Raw genomic sequence first — 21,455 nt, 5'->3', positions numbered from 1 at the left:
TTCCGAACAAGATGTCCAATTTCCCTTGAAAACCAGGGCTCTTTCCAATTTTTACTGTTTCCTTTCAACCGAACAAGAAGATAAAGATTCTGTACTCTTAAAATTTCCCATTTAAATGTCCTCCATTTTTCTTCTACATCCTTCCCATAAAACAAAATGTCCCAGTTCACTCCTTTTAAATCATTTCGCATCTCATCAAAGTTAGCCTTTCGCCAATCAAAAATCTCAACCCTAGGTCCAGTTCTGACCCTCTCCATAATTATATTGAAACTAATGGTATTGTGATTACTGGACCCGAAGAGCTCCCCAACGCATACCTCCGCCACCTGTCCCGTCTCATTTCCTAACAGGAGGTCCAGCACTGCCCCTCCTCTAGTAGGTACCTCTATGTATTGCTGCAAAAAACTATCCTGCACACATTTTACAAACTCCAAACCATCCAGCCCATTTACAGAATGTGTTTCCCAGTCTATGTGTGGAAAGTTGAAATCTCCCACAATCACTACCTTGTGCTTACTACAGGTGCACAACCTTTTATCCGACAGCCTTGGGACCAGACACTTTTCGTAATTTGGAATTTGTCGGTCTTCGGAATGGAAATTTTTTAGCGTAGATTTTAATGGCTGGCTCAGTGGTAGAGTGCTCGGCTCATATCCGCAAGGTCGCGAGTTTGCGCCTTGATCCCGGCAGTTCCTCGGTCGCGAGTTTGAGTCTTCAGTGTAGTTTTTTTCTTGCAGAATAGATGTCTGTATGAAATGCAGTGTGTTGAATGAGTTCCTGAATTTGTAAATGTGACCGCAGCATTGAATCACCTCCCGCACTCATGTCACCCTAGCGGGGCTACATGCCCTAAGGCGGCCTAAGGCGACATTTTCACACTCTTATATCCGTGTGCAGCAGAGGCGCCAAACGTGAGCTTTGGTGTGCAGACGACATCCTGGAAAATATGTCTGGTTTCTTCCAGGTAGGCGATATACCCTCCCGCGCAATATACCCTCCACTTCTCTTTTTAGTTCCCCTTTCTTCCAGGACCGACCTGAGGTTCCGCTGTCACCTCTGCGGGCCACCCTCGGTGAACGCTCACTCAACTTTGTCTTGGGATTCCTACTCTCCCGGTCAATGTACCGTCACCTTCTCTTTTATGAATGGGGATTTAGTTCCCCTTTCGTCGAGGACCGACCGGAGGTTCCGCTGTCACCTCTGCGGGCCGCCCTCGGTGAACGTCCTGTCTCCCTGTCCCTGGGATAGCAGGGGGCGATCAAACAGCACAATACCCCCCCTCCCCCTCCCCCCCACCCCCAACTCCAGAGGAATCCGCTCCCCGATGGGCCGCTACGGCGACGCGCTGCGCGACCTCAAGAACAAGACGCACCTTACGCACCATCAGTTTCTGCCCCTCTGGAGTTGGAGCGGGGCTGGGCTGGAGTTGCTGATCTGGGATCTCCGTGCTTGCAGTGGGCCTGGGGGTCGGTGTCCCGATGAGGGGGCACAGCTCGGGCTGTGGGCGAACTGCCACTTGTCGCCGTAGCGGCCCATCGGGGAGCGGCTTCTGGTGGTCCCGATGTCTCCCGCTAGTTCGCAGTTTTCCTCTGGAGTTGGAGCGGGGCTGGGCTAGAGTTGTTGCTGGCTGTGAGTCTCTGGGATCTCCGTGCTTGCAGTGGGCCTGGGGGTCGGTGTCCAGCCCAGCCCCGCTCCAACTCCAGAGGAACCCGGGTGGCAGATGAGGGGGCACAGCTCGGGCTGTGGGCGAACTGCCACTTGTCGCTGTAGCGGCGCATCGGGGAGCGGCTTCTGGTGGTCCTGACGTCTCTCAGCTCCTGTCCAGGGGGATGGCCGGAGACGTCAGGACCAACAGGAACCCGCTCCCCGATGCGCCGCTACAGCGACAAGTGGCAGTTCGCCCACAGCCCGAGCTGCGCCCCCTCATCTGCAACCCGGGTTCCTCTGGAGTTGGAGCGGGGCTGGGCTAGAGTTGCTGCTGGCTGTGAGTCTCTGGGATCTCCGTGCTTGCAGTCGGTGTCCCGTTGGTCCTGAAGTCTCCGGTCACCCCCCTGGAATGGAGCTGAGACTGGGAACTGTACCGCCCTTGCCCCCTCCCTCTGCAACTGCAAACAACCCCACAGTTCCCAGTCTCAGCTCCTGTACAGGGGGTGGCCGGAGACGTCACAGCCCGAGCTGCGCCCCCTCATCCGCAACCTCAAGACCAAGACGCACCTTGCACACCATCAGCTTCTGTCCCTACGGGGAGCGTGTTCCTCTGGAGTTGGAACGGGGCTGGGCTGCTGCTGGCTGTGGGTCTCTGGGATCTCCGTGCTTGCAGTGGGCCTGGGGGTCGGTGTCCCGTTGGTCCTGACGTCTCCGGTGACTGGCACTAGCTCCGACGTGAAGGCAGTGCAAAGCCCCCGTGCCGGTGCAATGGGTGGGGAGCTGGAGAGGGGAGGGAAGGGGTCACACACATGGCCGGGAAGCAGAGGGGTGTAGGTGGGGTGAAACGTATGGGAGCGACAATTTGCTGCTGCCTGCACGCTGAGTTAAAAAGTTCTCATGCAAGACTCACGATCCACTGTGTATCGTGAGTCTACCGTGGGAATTTTTTAACTGAGCGGGCAGGCAGCGGCAGATTGTCAATTATTAACCCTCCCGCGCAATATACCCTCACCTTCTCTTTTATGGATGGGAATTTAGTTTCCCTTTCTTCGAGGACCGACCGGAGGTTCCTCTGTCACCTCTGCGGCCCGACTCCGTGAACGTTTTCAAGGACCTTTTTTCAAGGACTGAAAAAATGTCGCTATTCGGAGGTTTTCGTTATTTGGATCTTCGGATAAAAGGTTGTGCACCTGTACTAATATCTGCTATCTCCTTACATATTTGCTCTTCCAATTCTTGATCCCCATTTGGCGGTCTATAATACACCCCTATAAGCGTTGCTACACCTTTCCCACTTCTCAGTTCCACCCAAATAGCCTCCCTAGATGAGCCCTCCAATCTATCCTGCCAAAGAACTGCTGCAATATCTTCCCTGACTAGCAATGCAACACCTCCACCTCTTGCCCCTCCAATTCTATCACACCTGAAGCTACGAAATCCTGGAATATTTAGTTTCCAATCACACCCCTCCTGCAACCATGTTTCACTGATCGCCACAACATCATACTTCCAGGTGTCTATCCAGACTCTAAGCTCATCCACCTTTCTTACAATGCTCCTAGCATTAAAATATGCACATTTAAGAAACCCCCCGCCTCTTATTCTCTGTTTATTTCCTTTTTCTTCTTTCTCCTCTTGTGTCCGAGTGCTTCCCTTTTCTGCTTCCTGCCTCCCATTCTGTCTACTAGCTTTCTCTATTTGAGTCCCTCGCCCCAACCATTCTAGTTTAAAGTCTCCCCAGTAGCCTTTGCAAATTTCCCCGCCAGGATATTTACTGAGATAAAGGGCTGCATTATATTGGCAGCATGCTGGCAGATCCATAGCAAACTGCGAGCAAGCTGCAGTACACCACCATCGTGTTTCAAATTTTGACACATGCGCACTGCAGTGTGGAAGTACATAACGTGCTGCAAATCAGATGTTGCACAACTGCTTTCTCGTTCCCTTCCTGGACTTGCCACTGAATCCAGTGGCAGTCCATAGCTTATTTAGCTAAGAGAAGAAATAATCTGTTCGGCACGGACTTGTAGGGCCGAGATACACTGTATACACGAGCCACACATGCAGTGTGAGCTGTCAGCATTCTTTCATTAGATAAATGGTTTGATTTATTTAATTAATATTTATTAACTTAAATCAGTTAAGCATGTGTTTTAAGTGAATTTGTTATTTTGTTTTTCAACTATTTCTAAATGTTTACAAAATATCAGACATTTGAAAATGGTCAAAAGGCCTTCAAGCAAAACAAAGTCAGAATACCACCACAACTGTCCATGAGTACAGCCTTAGTTTCTGTCAACTCTGATCTACTTCTATTTGTGGACTGGTCCAGCTCACTGAACAACCACCTCAGCATTGCTCGCATTGAGTTGTGAGATATGGGGTTGCCAAGGTTACGTGTTAGCATGGGGTGACCAACGTATAGGGTCCATGCCACAAAGCATAAATTGGGTTTCAATCATGTAATGAAGGTGAAATAAAGATTGGAAAGAATTCCGTATGGATTAAGAGAAGAGACAAATCAAATTAAAAAATCTCTATCCTTAATTTCTGAAAAAATGCAATGACAAACTTAAAATAATTAATCTTTTAGAACTTGGGAATTTGGCAATTGTTATCACTAATGGCATTTGAAATTCTCACCAAATATTTTTCCTGGTGTATTTTTCTGGTATAATATTGTAAATATCCCAACTATTTAAATGAAGAACATCTATTTTGAAAGATTCTAATATACCACTCTTTGGAAGAGCAGATGATTTATGAATTTACGCATTTTACTGTGCATGCTTCTCAGAAGTTGTTGTGCAATTAACTCTGTAATAATATTGGGACCTCTTAGACTCGCCATTGAGTCTTTCTGTTTCTTCATGCTGGAAAATGAAGACATTGTACAACTCCCTGAAAGAAGAAGAAGAGGAATATGTTTAATATGCAAGAAGAAGAGCAAGAAACATAGGTGTGGCAGCCCGAAGAGTAAGCACTTGGCCTTGCCTTGCCTTGAAAGCAGCGGAGGGCCCAGAGCTGATCAGCCTCGCTATCCTTCTGCCCCGGACCGTCACCCACGCCCAAAGATCGGACCCCACATCCACGCGGCAATAACGCCGCCGCCATGTTCAAGAGATTCAAGGAGCCCTGCAGAGCACGCAGCATGACCCGAGCAACAGTTTAAAGACGCTAAGGGACAAATGCAGAGAAGTAAAAGTTAAGAAGCCAAGAAGTACAGATAATTTGCCGAAAATTCAAATGCAAAGAAGTAAATGCTAAGAAGTGAAGAAGTAAAAGTTAAGAAGCCAAGAGTTATTATGCAAGAAATTGAAAGAATTAAAATAGTTTGTATTGACCGTTTAGTATTGACTGTCTAAGTTTTATTTTGAAGGGGGAGTCCGCCTCCTAGATGGCGCAAGTCTACGAGACCAGGCAGAGAGTAAGTTTGGATAGAGACGTCTAGTCCAGGATAGATACCTGTGTAGCCGGGGATAGACCCCTGTGTAGCCATGGATAGGCCACCTGTAGCCAGACGCCCAGATGTGAGAAACCTAGACAGAGGAGCCAGTCTCCCAGAGATGAGAAACCTGGACAGATGCGAGCCAGTCTCCCAGAAGGGGCAATTCCCCAGAAGACACGATGCGCCGAGATGCAGCGAGAGGCAGGAGCCAGTCTCCCAGTCGCAGCAAAAGGCAACGAGACAGGCCCTTTGTTAGAGTTTCTAGAGTTTGAGGTTAAAGTGAAAAACAGCAGCACTCTTAATTGAGTCTAGTGTAAATCCTTATGTGGATATTAGGGGGAGATGTGATGTAATTAAAGTGAAGGGGGAGATGTGATGTAATTAAAGTGAAGGGGGAGATGTGATGTATATGCAATGTAATATGTAATGTAAATGCCAGTGCCCCTTGAGGCCAAAAGCAGAAGCTGGCAAATGTACCTGTGCCTCGTAACTGCGGTCAACCTGGAAGTTTCAGTTGAAAGCAGATTAAACTTTTCCTACAAGATGTCGGATGTGTATTCATTGTGCTAGTCACAACAAGGTTTTACAGAAGACATTACAGAAGATCACATCTAGTTGTCCAACTGGAGGCCTGGGACTAGCCCCTGGTTTCAGTGTTGAGCCCATTGCTAAATTTTTCATCTCCTGTGCATTCAGAAAGTATTCAGACCCCTTTCACTTTTTCCACATTTTGTTAGTTACAGCCTTATTTTAAAATGGATTCAATAATTTGTTTTTATCATCAATCTACACACAATATCACAGAATGAAGAAGTGAAAACAGGTGTTGAGATATTTTCACTCATGGGAGGGTCATGAACAAGAGGATGCAACTAGAAAATAAGGAGTAGGTCAGTTAAAACTGAGGCAAATAGAAATGTATTCTCTCAAAGGACAATGAATGTAATATTGCCCTGAATTATCTGCCCCCGGGGGTGGTTGAGGCCAGGTTGTTAAGTATATTTAAGGTATTTAAGATAGAAATAGAAAATAGTTTAAAAATTGGGGAATTGAGCATTATGGGAACTAGCACAGAAGAAGAGTTGAGACCAGCACAGATCAGGCATGATTACAGTGAATGGTGGGGAAAACTTGAGGACCCTGAACCATTTTTTTTTTTTTTTTTGCCTTGTGGTGTTGCATAATGGCAGGACTGGGTAAGAGCAGTAGAATTTCATGGTTCATTGCAGAATTAAAGGCTTTTACTATAATTTGGTTGTTTTAAGGCAATATACAAGCCATTGATTACTTTAAATTAATTTTCCTAGCTGCCTGGTGGGATTCAAAAGTATCTCCAGATTAGTATTATGGAACTCTGAAAACTGGTGGAACTCTAAATCATATCACACTTAACAAGCCTGTGCAGCATTTAAAGATTTTGTAATAATAGTTGTCATTCCTATAGTGATTATTTGCAGTTATGGATGAGCTGTTTCAAAGTTAGCATTTTTCTTTCTATATTTTATTTTTGCGGTTTTTATACGTTAAATTGTGGGGGGTGAGATTATCCTCTTGATTTCCCTGATTTCAATTTGTTTCTGATTTGACAAATGCCTTGCTTTTCTCTTGGTATTTCTTGTTTAGAGATAGAGTTAAAAAACAGGTCCTTCAGCCCACCGAGTCCACACTGAGCAGGGATCCCCACACTCTAACACTTTCCTACACACACTAGAAACAATTTACAATTATACCATGCCGTTAGCCTCCAAACCTGTACATCTTTGCAATGTGAAAGGAAACTGGAGATTCTGGCGAAAACCCACGCAGATCACGGTGAGAACGTACAAATTCTGTACAGACAGCACCTGTAGTTAGGATCGAACTCATGTGTCTGGCGTTGTAAGGCAACAATTCTACCTATGCGCCACCGTGCTGCAAAAATTGTCCATGCAAAAATTCAATCAAATTCTGACTTCTAAAGGTCAGTGACGAGAAGCTTGGACATTTTGGTTGTTCCATAGAAAATCATCTTACATTGGAAAGAAAAGTTGAAACTGATCAATGAAATGCATAGGAAGGAACTGCAGATGCTGGTTTACACCAAAGTAGAAATAAAATGCTGGAGTATCTCAGTGGGACAGGCAGCATCTCTGTAGGAATGGGTGACATTTCAGGTCGAGACCCTTCTTCAGACGGTCAGGGAAGAGGGAGACTAGAGATATGGAAGGCTAAGGTGCGAAAACGACAGATCAAAGCAGACGATGATCGAAATGAAGAATGGTTAATTCTACATGAACCAGGTGACAACGCTGCATACAATCGATAAAATTAATCAGGACTGAAACTAGCCAGAGAACTAGGGTGGGGAAGGGGGACAGCAAGGATTACTTGAAGATAGAGAAATCAATATTCATACACTGAAATGCACTGTGCTGCTGACACCTCAGCATTATGACTCAGTGAATGTGTGTGTGTGTATATATTTGCAAAAGTTAACTGCAACAACTGTCCTATGATCAGTCCTATAAATTTGCAAACATTTTGGGGAAGTGAAGGAAAGGACCAAACTGAGGGCAGTCAGGCCCAATATGAAAAGCTGCTTATTTACAGATTATTATTATTATGATTCCACATGTTTTTGTTTCTGATCTGGTGGTAAAAGTTTTCATTTATATCATTAAAGGTTTAGATTGGAAAGAAAATCCTAGTTTGTTGGGGTATATAATTGAAATTATATTTCTATGGAAATTAGATATTCATGAAATAGTAAACAAGAAAGAATGAGTTTTAGTATGTGGTCTCAAATCATTCCATTGACGAATTAACCCGTGTCAACATAATGTAGCTAGAATATGAAAAAACAAGCTTATAATGTGTTGATATATTTTGTTACAGGAGAAACAGCAAATGAAAGGGAAGTGCTTCAAGGTTGTGAGCCAGGAAACCAAGCAACAAGCACACGCTGTCAGACAATTCAGGTACACAATATACAGGAATGATTGCCCTTGGGTAATTATGTTTCAGTAGGTGAATGGGCATAATTAAAATTGCTTTACCTAATTTGGGATTATAAACAGTAAACGCTTTGATGTACCCGTATTTCCATGCTCCTGTATTTGAACACCCATAGTGCATTGACTATAGATATTTAATGTTAATGTCATACACTATCTGCAAAGTAAAACTGAAAGGTGGATCATAAAGATTTGCTTTCATTTATTGCACTGAAGTATACTAATGTATACTACTATGTATCAGCAAACTTGCTTTCAAGACTTCTAAAGGGCCTGTCCCACTGCGCCGACCTAACTGGCGAGTTTAGAAGAGTTTAGGGGAGTTTAAAAACGTGCCATGTTGAAGATCTCCTTCGACTATGTAGAAGACATCCTTCGACCTCTTTCGACTGTGTTGAAGACTAGCTTCTGGAAAATTGGACACCGAATAGTGGAGAGTGAAGACGACCTCCTTTTGACTATGTTGAAGACTATCTACGACCACCTTCGACTACCGTCGATTACCTACGAATAACATGCTGACCTACTATGACCTACTTCGACTAAACCTACGAGTAAAAAAAATATAGATTTTTATTTTTCCATGGTGACCTTTCTTTACTCGCGGGCATTTTTCAGCCCTGCCAGCAGCTGTGTCAGTTTTTCCTACTTTTTTTTTTGTTTTTTTTTGTGTGTTTAAATGTGTGTTTTTGATGTTTCTCAGTGTGTCTTGTGTGGAGGGGTAAGGGGGAAATCGCTTTGGTTGCCTCCTCCACGGAGAGGCGACTTTTCCCATGTCGCCTCCCCCGTGGCCTAACAGCAAGGATCGATGCGGCCTTTCCCAGAGAAGCGGCCGGGGCTTCAGCGGCGGGTGCAGCGTGGACTCTCAGCGTGGTGCGGGCGAGCCCCCGCTGAGGCTCGCCGGTGGGGAGTGCTCCGTTTACTGGCCTCTGGCAGCCTGAAGCCGTGGTCTGTGGAGCTCCAGCTGGCACGGCGTCCGCAGCCTCTTTCGGCGTCCGCAGCCTCGGGAGAAGAAGTGCTCCGACGGCCGGCCCGCGGCCTACTTCTACCGCGGGTGCGGCGGGGACTTACCATCAGGAGCGGGGTCCCTCGCCGGGGATCCCTGGAGGGGAGCTTCGACCACCGGCCCTGCGGTCTGCGGTGCTTCTGGCTGCGGGAACTTTAAATCTTCGACCGTGGGCCTGCGGCTGACACCAACCTGAAGCCGCAGTCTCAGGTAGGGAAGCACCGATTCAGGACATACCTGGACTTTTTACCTTGTCTGCACATCTGGACGCCCGCAGCGGCGGCTGCGGAGGATTGAGGTCCCGACTACGGGGGAAAATGGAGGAAGTCTGGCCAAATTTTGTGCCTTCCACCACAGTGATGAATGCTGTGGTGGATGTTTGTGTTAAGTTTTTATTGTGGTTTTGTTCTTTTTCATTGTACTGCTGGCAAATTAATTTCACTTGCACTTTATGTGCAAGTGACAAATAAAACTGATTGAATTGAATTGATTGAATTGTAATAATTTTATCTTTCATAAATTGTATCTCTTCCATAATACACATTTTTTTCCACATTGCATCTACACAGTCCTTATACCTGGATTCCTGCTTCCCACAAAAGGCACAAAATGCTGGAGTAATCAGGCAGCCTCTCTGGAGAAAAGGAATACAGTGTATTCAGAATGTGTTCAGACCCCTTCACTTTTTCCACATTTTGTTATGTTACAGCCTTATTTTAAAAATGGATTAAATACATTTTTTTTATCAACAATCTACACACAATACCCCGGAATGAAGAAGCAAAAACAGATGTTTAGAAATTTTTGTAAAGTAATTAAGAAATAACTGAAATATCACATTTACATAAGTATTCAGACCCTTTACTCAGTACTTTGTTGAGACACATTTGGCAGCGATTAGAGCCTCAAGTCTTCTTGGGGATGACGCTAGAAGCTTGACACACCTGTATTTGGGTAATTTCTCCCATTCTTCTCTGCAGATCCTCTCAAGGTCTGTCAGGTTGGATGGGGAGCGTTGATGTCTATTTACAGGCCCCTCCAGAGATGTTCTATCGTTCAAGTCCGGGCTCTGGCTGGGCCACTCAAGGACATTTACAGACCTGTCACAAAGCCACTCCTGCGGTGTCTTGGCTATGTGCTTAGGGTCGTTGTCCTGTTGGAAGGTGAACCTCTGCCCCAGACTGAGATCCAGAACGTTCTGGAGCAGGTTTTCATCAAGGATCGCTCTGTACTTTGCTTTGTTCATCTTTCCCTCAATCCTGACTAGTCTCCCAGTTTCTGCCGCTGAAAAACATCCGCACAGCATGATGCTGCCACCACCATGCTTCATCGTATTGGCCAGGTGATGAGCGTTGCCTGGTTTCCTCCAGAAGTGACGCTTGGCATTTAGGCCAAATAGTTCAACCATGGTTTCATCAGACCAGAGAATCTCGTTTCTTATGGTCTGAGAGTCCTTTAGGTGCCTTTTTGCAAACTCCAAACGGGCTGTCATGTGCCTTTTACTGAGGAGTGGCTTCCGTCTGGCCACTGTACCATAAAGGCCTGATTGGTGGAGTGCTGCAGATATATAAATGTCCTTCTGGAAGGTTCGCCCATCTCCACAAAGGAACTCTGGAGCTCTGTCAGAGTGACCATCGTGTTCTTGGTCACCTCCCTGACCAAGGCCCTATTCTCACGATTGCTCAGTTTGGCCGGGCGGCCAGCTCTATGAAGAGTACTGGTGGTTCCAAAGTTATTCCATTTAAGAATGACGGAGGCCACTGTCACCTTCGGGACCTGCAATGCTGCAGAAATTGTTTTATAGGACCGAGATGAGAAATCATTTTTTACACAGAGAGTGGTGAATCTGTGGAATTCTCTGCCACAGAAGGTACTTGAGGCCAGTTCACTGGCTGAATTTACGAGGGGGTTAGATGTGGCACTTGTGGCTAAAGGGATCAGGGGTATGGAGAGAAGGCAGGTATGGGATATTGATTTGGATGATCAGCCATGATATTGAATGGCGGTGCAGGCTCGAAGGGCCGAATGGCCTACTCCTGCACCTATTTTCTATGTTACACTTTCCCAGATCTGTGACTCAATACAATCCGATCTCTGAGGTCTAAGGACAATTCCTTCATCTTCACATCTTGCTTTTTGCTGTCACATGCACTGTCAACTGTGGGGCCTTATATAGACAGGTGTGTGTCTTTCCAAATCATGTCCAATCAATTTAATTTACCACTGGTGGATTCCAATCAAGTTGGAGAAACATCTCAAGGATAATCAATGGAAACAGGATGAACCTAATTTTGAGTGTCATTGCAAAGGGTCTGAATACTTATGAAAATTTGGTATTCTTGGTCTCTTGGTCCTCCAAAATATTCCAAATGCAATTTAAACTGGAGGTGGTGAAGGGAGGGCTTAAGCCAGAAAAAAAATATGTATTTCAGTTTTTTTTATAATTACTTTGCAAAAATACTGGAGTAACTCAGCAGGACAGGCAGCATCTCTAGCGATAAGGAATGGGTGATATTTCAGGTCAAGACCCTTCTTCAGACTTAAGCATTTTGTGTCCACCATATTTAGAGTACTGATCTTATTTAGTGGCAGAGCATGCTGAAGGGCCTACTGCCATTTCTTGCGGTCTTGCATCTTTCACATTACATTGATAATCCAAATCCACAAGCTTTGGGAGATGACCTGTATTTGCACAGTTATTGTAGAAAGAAATTGCTTTGCCAAGTTCATTGAAAATGGCTTGGCTTGAATTTTTAAGATAATAATATCCTCATTCTGGGTTTTAGAAACAATGTCCAGGGCCCTGGAATTTAGTGTGCAGATTAGGGGACCGGTTAATTGTAGAGACTTGTTTTCCGTGAAGAAGGCTAAAGAGGAAATTCAGTAAGGGGTTTAAAATCATGTACTGTTTTTATAAGAAGAAATTGTTAAGATAAACCTGTCTACAGATCGAAGGGGGGTACATAAGGGGCACAGATTTAAGATAATTGGCAAACGCAGCTGAGGTTATATGCATGAATAACTTTATTCCATAGCAATTTATGATCAGGTGTCTACTGACTAAAAGTATGACAAATACAGATTTTCAACATTCAATGTAATTACTTTAATGGAAGGAGTGCAGATGGCTTTGTAAAAAAATGTAAGCATGATAGTTAATATCACGTGCAGACATGTTAAGCTGAATGGCTTACTTATGTGATGAATGATTCTACAGCTATTAATTGCACGTTTTAGATTTGGGGAATTGTTTCCCAATACCTTAACTTTAGCAGAAGATTTCAACTTCCTCAATAGAGCTTATCAAACTGATTTTTAATCAATTAATAATAGCAGAAACATCTGTAGTGCGTATAGGATTGGAGGATAAAACAAAGAACTTTTAGTGATGAGTGAAAGTTCATTAATAACTGATTGTTATCATAGAAACATAGAAAATAGGTGCAGGAGTAGGCCATTCGGTCTAACAATTATTTTGAAACTATTTGACTTGCATTTCCCCTATTTATATTTGCGAGCATTACTTTGTCGACACTTGTAGCATCATGACAGAGTTGAATTATGATGAATTTGATAAGGAAGTGATTATATTAGGAAATGTTTAAGTCAACAGCAGCTCTTAGATTGGCCAACTTTAAGGTGATTTAAATGCTCCCAGGACACTGTCCCCCACTAATGTGGAGCATATGAATTGGCATGAGAATTGTGGCAATGGTGGGAGATACCATATTTGGGGAAAGAGGGAGCTCAGTGCTCTGATACTGTCATCTGGACTTTTCTTTCCAACTTCCAAATTTTGGAGATAGAGAGAGAGATAGGGCCACTTATTAAAGCCTATTTAATAGCTCATTTGTTCTAATATTTCTTTATTTGGTTTTAACACAAATGGTATGTTGAATTAATAATCCAAACTCAGTTATTCCTTCTGATATTTCTGCTTCTATTGTCATTTAAAAAAAAAGTAATATGCTGTGATAACAATCTTGGAAAATATATCGTCATAATAATATCTTGAACAATGTTTATATTTACTGTTATTTTCAGACATTTACATTGGTTACAATAGAACATGCATGATTTAAATGTCGCGAAGTGTGCACTTTTGTCTATGAATTTAGAGGAAAAGATTACAGAACATAAACTGTCATTCACAGAGGCTTTTACTCTGTTGTCTAAATTAGAAATTAGTTTTGCAAGGACTTATTTGTGAATTCCCACTGGGTTTAAAGAATAAAATAAAAAAATGATTGCTCTATAAGATAGATCGCAGGCAAATAACAAAAGCTTCGAATTGTAACACAGCATTTTCCTTCCCATTTTTAAGAGATAACCAACAAGCTATCTTCAATTGTAACCTAATTGGTGCTGATGGTAAAATATTAATTTTTCTTAATTAATCTTCAAACCTTGAACTACTGGACGTTTTGTATACAACCATTAATTGTAAACCTGTAATTTGCTCCAGGTATAGCAAACATTAGATGAATTAAAAAACGGTAAATGTTTATTTTAATTTTTTTAACAGACATAGAAGTTGCATTCTAAAGGTTTAGTAGTATTTTCTATCCGTCATGACACCACTTATGGCCCCAGAAATTGATTTGTTTGTATTTAACTGTAATTGCTAATCTACGAGATAAATGCAGAATATTAAGAATGATTCCATTATTTGTAATTTGATTGCAAATTGTAATAATTCTATTTGGTTTCAAGTATGTGGCATTTAATATGTGGCATTTAATATGAGTTTTTTTTCTTTACAACTACATTGAGAGTCCTGCTATCAGAGATTTCATGAATAATCTGGCAGCTGGCTACAAAGCTTTTGGACACTTTTTTTCTAAAAGTAGTCCATTCATATTTGGGAACATTTGTCAGAGTCCTTTCTGGCAGTAAAAGTTCCCATAATAAAGAGAATGTCTAGTTTGTACTGTCTGAAACTAATGCAAAATCTTGTTACAATACATGGCAAATAGAGCAGAAAAGCTTTTGCAAAATTAAATGTGGATTTCTATACAAAATAGGGGTTTCTCATATGAACTGGCTTGCCCGGATGCATTAACTAATGAAAGGTGTAATTAAGGTGATTTAAATGCGTTAAGTTGATTTACGTGTTTCTGGACAACACAAACCTGAAAACATTTGTCCATTATGATCATGGAATAGATGAAGAAAATACCACCCACTAAAATCGCCTACATTCCTGGACGTTCTAGTTGACAAACTACTTTCTTCTTGAATATATTGAATGAGTTGGCTTAAACGCCTTCTACAATAGAGTTCCACAGTCTTTTACACAGAGGGTGGTGGATGTATGGAATGAGCTACCAGTAGAAGTAGTTAAGGTAGGTGTTATAACAATATTTGTAAGATATTTGGACAAGTACATGGATAGGAAAGGTTTAAAGGGATATAGGTAAATCGTGAGCAGGTGGGACTAGAGTAAATGGGGCATCTTGATTGGTATGGACAAGTTGGGCCGAAGCGCCTGTTTCCATGCTGTATGACTACGACTCTAAACCAGATCAGTTAGAATGATTTCTACCGTACACCTGCAGAAGTTAAAGGAGTATTCGGCGACATACCAAACCTCCTCAATCTTCTGAGGAAGAAGAGGCAATGATGGGCTTTTTATGTGATTGCATCAATGTACTAGGTCCAGGACAGATTTACAGATATATATGCACACACATGAACTTGAAGCTGTTGACACTTTCCACCACCATCCTGTCAATGAATATCCACGAGGACCTTAATAGTGCTCAAACTGATCGTCCGTGGTCAGGATATTGTATAAGCCATATCATATAATGACCACCGAAGAGCTGACTCCAGTTGACTTATTAACTTTTGCAGTATTAAATGCAATGTTCATTGTAACCAACTGAATGTGCTATGTTATACCAAGCAGATATTTGTCCATCCGAACCTTGCTTTAAATGAAAACATGTTTGACTGAAAATGTAGGTAATTTAAAGTGCTTACATGCAATCAGAAGCCAGGACAAAAGGAAAATAAATCACAGGTTTAAGAGACAATTTATATCGGGCAACATGGTGGCACAGCTAGTAGTGCCAGGGTCCGAAGTCCACGTGGGGTTTGCATGTTCTCCCTGTAATTGTGTGAATTTCTTGCAGCATTGCAAAGTTGTTTGCGTTGGTACTTAATTGGTCGCTGAGAATATAGCACTAAATAATGTCCTGTGTTTTTGACAAAATGTTTGGTGAAGTAGGTCAAATTTCGTTAAATTATCTGGTTCAGAATGGTTGTTTCTTATCACAAGAATATCACTTGTCATTAGAATGGAATAGCAACAGCATAAATTTTGAATATATGCATTAGCTGAATGAATTGTTCAGAATGCATGCATTATGTTACTTTCAGCAATAAAATGGTGAATCAGTCTGTCAGGCAGAATGGATGCAAATACATTGTTACGCTTGAGCAAGTAGGTTTATTGGAGATATGAAAGACGATGAAATGAAGTGCTGGAAAGAGATTGAGAACCTTTCATCATAATGTCAGAACAACAACATAGGACCCCCTCCCCGGGTACCTTCCCCTGCAACTGCAGGAGATGCCACACCTGTCCCTTTACCTTCTTGACTCTGTCCAGGGACCCCGGCAGTCCTTTCAGCTATGGCAGAGGTTCACTTGTTGGAGCCGCTGTTCCAGGTATGGACTCTTACACATCGGCAAGACCTAGTGTAGACTGGGCGATTGTTTAGCTGAACACCTTTACTCAGTCTGCCTAGGCCTAGGTGATGTCTGGGTTGCCAAACACTTTAACTCCCCTTCCCGTTCGCTTAACGACCTTTCTGTCCTGGGCCTCCTCCATTGTCAGAGTGAGGCCAAACACAAATTGGAGGAACAGCACCTCATATTTTGCCCGGGCAGCTTACATACCAGCAGTACGACTTGATTTCTATAACTTCAAGTAACTCTCTCTCCGTTCCTCCCCTACCCTACTTATTGTACTAGTTTCACCTGTTGAGGTACACTGTCTGTCTGGATAACCTGTTATCACCTAGCCCACAGCCAATAATAAACCATTGTGGGCTCCACCTAACCTTGATCATCATTACTTTTTGTATCTCTTTCATTCATTTGTTCTATATCTCTCTATATCACCTTCTATTTCTCTAGTTTCCCTTTCCCCCTGACTCTGTTTGAACAAGGGTCTAAACCCGAAAGTTCACCTACTCCTTTTCTCCATAGATGCTGCCGCTGAGTTACTCTAGCGTTTTGCATCTAGCCTTGGACAAGAGTTGGCTGTTCACCTTAGGAAACAAGAGGTGAACATAACCCGGTCCTCATCAATGGAGATGGTTTAGAGAAGCTTGATCCCTTTAAGGGTGTAGGCATTCATATCACTGGCTAACTTACCCAGTCCCTTTACACTGATCAAGAAAGTTCATCAGAGTATTTACTTTCCTAGGCGCCTGAGAAGATTTGGCATACCCAAAAGGATTCTTTCGAACCTACAGATGCACTATAGAGAGGATTCTGTTTAGGATGTACCATAGCCTATTATAGCAAGTGCTCTGTTCTTGACCGCCTGAACCTGCAGAGAATGGTAAACACAGATCAGTCCATCAGGGCTTATAATTTCCTTCCACCCACATTATCTTCTTTGTACATTGCATCAGAACGGTGGGATGTATCGTCAAGCAAACCCTGCCTTTATTCCCTTTTCTCTCTTCTACCTTTTGGGAGAAGATACAGGATATTCCCCACTGCTTGCAGACTCCTGAAGCAATCCATTCCCAGAGGTGCTACCATGTACTCTTATTCTTAACCCTACCTCAGTCAATTATTCTGATATTGTACTTTGATGTTTTTTTGCTCGACTTCAGATTGCACTATACTTTAGCAGTCTGCTGTTTTGAACTTGTCGTTATATTTATCAGTGTTTGCAAGCTGTAATTCGTGAGCTTTATGTGAACAAGGAATTCCAATGCATCCTTGTGTGTAAATAAACTAACCTGATCAGATATAAATATGGGTAGCATTATTATGAATCTTGCAATTTTTTGAAAGTAGTTTTACAGCTACTGTCAAATAACTTGAGTTTATGAAAGATTTATTAATTTGATGGCATCTTTACATATTTTAGATTTTTTTTTTGCACATCTATTATTGGAACAATATGTTAAAGCTTATATGTATCCAGAGGCAGCTGAGACCTAGTGTGAGAGGAAGCATAGACCAGAAAAAATAATCAGGCTGGTACCAGTGCCTTGGAGAATTGAATGACTGGGGCTCCAGAGATGTTATGCGGACAAAGCATTTGGATGAGTCTGAGCGAAAAATGTTAAAATGTACAAGGTATCATCAAGGCAAAAGAGAAATGCAGTGATTTGGGTAAAGATAACTACATTTCATCTGGAATGGCTAAAATTTAACATTGAGATATGTGATATATAAAGGACCCAAGCAAAAAAGTTGGTGGTCAAAGATAAAAGCTCTTTTTCTCAATGTCTTAAAGTGTTTATAATAAGTTCTATTTAATTGGTAGCACAATTTAATTTGACTTAAATGGCATTATGGAGATGTGTACGGGGTCTAAAATTAGGAATTAAATACTTTGAGGTAGAATAGAAACTCAAGTACATTGATTGGGTTTACGGAATCCTGATAGGGTGACTTTAGTAATGAATTGTGTTCAGGCGATCAGGATGTATGATTAGTTAGAGCAGAACATAAGATTAGGATTAGTGGGACAGGGGCATAGGAATTGCATTGTTCTATCTGGGGCATATGTCAATAAAACACACTTGACCAGTGGAACAGGAATCAATGATGGTTCACTATTGTCATCAATATTAACCATTTGGATCAGAGTAGAGTTCGCATGGTTTGTAAGTTTGTGGAGGACACAAAAATTGGCGGGGAAGAAAATTATCCAAGATTCCAACAGGACTACAAAAGTTGGACAAAAATTACTGTTCAAACAAATGTGAATTAATACATTTTGGCAAGTTAAACCAGGGCAGGACTTGCACAATTAATTGGTTGGCCCTGGGGATCATAGTAGAACAGAAGGGACAGAAGATACGTAGCTTCATGAAAGTGGCAATACAGAAAGACAGGGTGGTGAAGAAGGTATTTGGCACAATTACCTTCAACAGTCAGACCATAGCATACGAGTTTAGATGGAATGTAAGAGCTATACAAGATGTTGCTGAGAAGGCATTTGGAGTATAGTGTGCAGTTCTAGTCATCTAGCTATTGAAAGTGGATGTCATTAAGCTAGAAATGGTGTGGAAAACATTCACAATAATATTTTCCAGAACTGGAGAGCACAATTTATTTTCGAGCTTTTACTTGTACTAATGATTTTGAAATTCATCCCTCATTAACCATTTGTTTCCGTGCTATATCGAGAATTAGACTAAGTGGTACCTGTTGGGTCCCTGTCACACAGGAGGCTTGGTCCCCCAATGCAATATTCCGCCACTCACCCATAGCCCCTAACTGCACAGGGGCACCTCAGTTCCCCTCATCCCCAGCACCCCCTCTTCATCCTCCCTCTTCTTTCTCCTCTCCTCCTCCCCGCCCCAACCTCTCCCTCTCCCTCTCCTTTCCCCCTGCCTTCAATCATTCCCCCCCCTCACTCCATAACACTTCTCCCCTCCTATCCCTCTATCCCCCACTCCTCACCTCCCCTATGGGGATCATGACAGAAGCCTCCTCTTGGCGATCCCTGGAAGCGACAACGCGATGCACTCTGTGACACATCGGGCAACAATTCTGTCAACATGTTGGACGACGACAGAAGCCAATAGCGAGCTACATCGTCTGACACACGTGAACAACCCTCCCCTATCCGTCCTCACCTCCTCCACTGCCCTCCTCTCCCTTTATTCCCCCCCACCTCTACTCCCCATCCTCTCCCTCTATTCCCCCTCCTACCATACTATACCCTCCCCCAATCCCTCCCTCACCTCTCCTTTCCCCCATCCTCAGTCACTCCCTCCCTCCATAACTCCTCTCCCCTCTTCTTCCTTTATCCCCTCTGCTTCCGCACTCTTCCTCCCCAGGATCTCGAGGTTGCAGCTCCTCTCTCTTCTTGCGTGCCCTGGAGGAGCATCAGCTCCTTTGCCAACAGGGACAATTTCTCTCTATCCAGTGAGTCTATATACTAAATGATTTTTAGATTCATTCCCTCTCTTGCTTATCTGTTATAGGGAAACCTGCTTCAGTTTTGCCAGTCTACCCTCAGAACTAAAGTCACCTCTCCGGAATCATTAAAGTAACACTCTTTTACACCTTTTTTCAGGTTATATCATAGCTAACCTTTGTTAACACACTTTGTTGCAATATTTGAGCATAGATTAGTCGTAACTTTCTAAATTTTGTACTGTGTCTCTGTTCATAAAGCCAAAGATTTTGAATTATATTTTCATCCATAATGTATATGTACATACAGGTACTCTCCTGTTACAAACGTCTGATTTATGTGCACTCCATATAAATGAACGAGCATTTGGTCTACCGGGATGGATGAGATAGCTTTCCTGCTGGCGAGGGGCTAGACATCTTTTACAAAGAGGGAATGGGGCAATTCTGCATGTCTTCTCTATACAATCTCCCACCTGGTTGCTCCTCCCATGACTGCTCACTCTCCCCCCACGTATTTCTATGATACTCTCCCACACTGGCTACTAATTTCCAATTTATGGACAGTTTGGATTATGATCAATTGTCTGGAATGGAACCCAATTGTAATCTGGGGACCTCCTGTACAGATATCTCCATTTCCATTTCATAATTGTATCCTTCAATTTATTTTGTCTCCTTGTTTTTGTTTTCCCTGTTGAAAACACTGAAATATTTTAAACAATTTTATCTTATGATTCTGAAAATAGTGGTGCTGAATTCAAAATTCTACGGAATTTTGACAATCTTCAGTTATATTTTATCCTCTGTGTAAATTACTGCAGTGGGCTATTGTGTAACTGGTGCACTGTCAGAAAATATAAAGGTATAGTTTGAATTTGTTTTCCAGCCATAAAACATTACTTAACAGGAGCACAGATTGTCTTTTAGTTGCAGGGGTCAGTGGAACTGCTCTGACGCCTTCTCAATTTTTAATTCATTAAAATTATGATTTAGGCCAATGAAGATGCAGATGAGTTCTTTGTACAGGTATTATAAAATTGATTACTCAAATTGCAGGTAAACTTTGGTGATACCTTTGGGTATTGTTAAATTTGGTTTATGGTATAATTTCGTTGGTAAACAATGTGCCATATCATAAATATAACTTTTTCCTTTTTGTAGGGCAAAACAACAAATTTATATCCTGTATATACAAGTGAAACATGTACTACTGAACAGATGGACCAAACATTCAAAGATTTTCCTTTAAGTGCGGAGCTCCTCAACGACGTGCCTTTCACACTAGCTCCTCATATTCTAGCAATTCACGCTAGTTTTCAGGACCTCCCTGCCAGCTTGCTATTGTCGAAGAATGAAAACTTGGCACGTTTCGGATATGATTTTACTCTTGAAAATTCTGTACTTAATTCCTAAAAAATGAATGTTGCTATTTTGCATGAAGTACAGTGTTGTTCTTCAAGATATTGAAGTAAAATGTAATTGATGGATTCTTTATTTCTCTATTACTTTTCATGCGTTATGTTACTAGTATTGTACCTTTTTGTGTTCCATCTGGAAGTTTACCAATGTTTGCATAAAAAAATAATTCTTGACGAAATTTAATGGTTTGCATTTCATGTGAGACTAACATGGCTACTCATGGGAAGGATTGAGAAATTGCGTCGTAAACTCTCAAAGATTAGATTCCTGGGTTGGTGTTGGGGAAGGGGAAAAAGAAGTGACCCTGCTGGTATCATCTATACTGTCAGGATCATGCTTTTATGTGCTGACTATGCCTTTGTATATCAGAACAGAAATTCTAGTCTCTACCAGTAGGGTGCCTCAGAGACTTGAATCTTGCCTCCGAGAAAGGAGTCTATGCTAAAAATAAAAATGTCCTTTGCAAGGCTGCTTTCCTGACATGGATTTCCACCTCAAGTGCTTTGACATATAGAAAATTATGATTGCGTTGAGAGATGGGAAAGAGACCAGAATTAATAACTACATTGGTCACTGTCGTTTACTAGAATATAATTACATGCACGTGTATAATGCTCATGTATAATTATTTTGCAACTTTTCATTTGATTGAATCCTTTTTGATTTGTCTGTTTGAGTGTTGTACACACTTACAGCAGTTGTGATAGATGTTAATTTTCAGTTTTTGAAAGAATACAAATGCTTTTATTATGGTTGAATGATATAATCATATTGCACAGCAGTGGAGTAATAATAAAGTATATCTATTGAAATAAAA

General features: G+C 42.3%; 1 protein-coding gene across 3 annotated transcripts in view; it reads left to right on the top strand.

Annotated features, from left to right (window-relative positions):
* Nucleotides 1-21,455, top strand: part of umad1 (UBAP1-MVB12-associated (UMA) domain containing 1) — a 54,989-nt gene extending 33,534 nt beyond the window's left edge. For all 3 annotated transcript variants that reach the window (XM_055662154.1, XM_055662144.1, XM_055662137.1), the window contains exons 3-4: nt 7,970-8,052; nt 20,381-21,455. In XM_055662154.1, coding sequence (XP_055518129.1) covers nt 7,970-8,052; nt 20,381-20,632 — 335 coding nt within the window. In that variant the 3' untranslated portion in view covers nt 20,633-21,455. The remainder of the gene's footprint in view (nt 1-7,969; nt 8,053-20,380) is intronic.

Source organism: Leucoraja erinacea, chromosome 2, assembly GCF_028641065.1.
Source record: "Leucoraja erinacea ecotype New England chromosome 2, Leri_hhj_1, whole genome shotgun sequence".
In the NCBI taxonomy this organism is placed as follows: Eukaryota; Metazoa; Chordata; class Chondrichthyes; order Rajiformes; family Rajidae; genus Leucoraja; species Leucoraja erinaceus.
The sequence above is the reverse complement of the archived record's forward strand: the minus strand, read 5'-3'. Positions and strand labels throughout refer to the sequence as shown.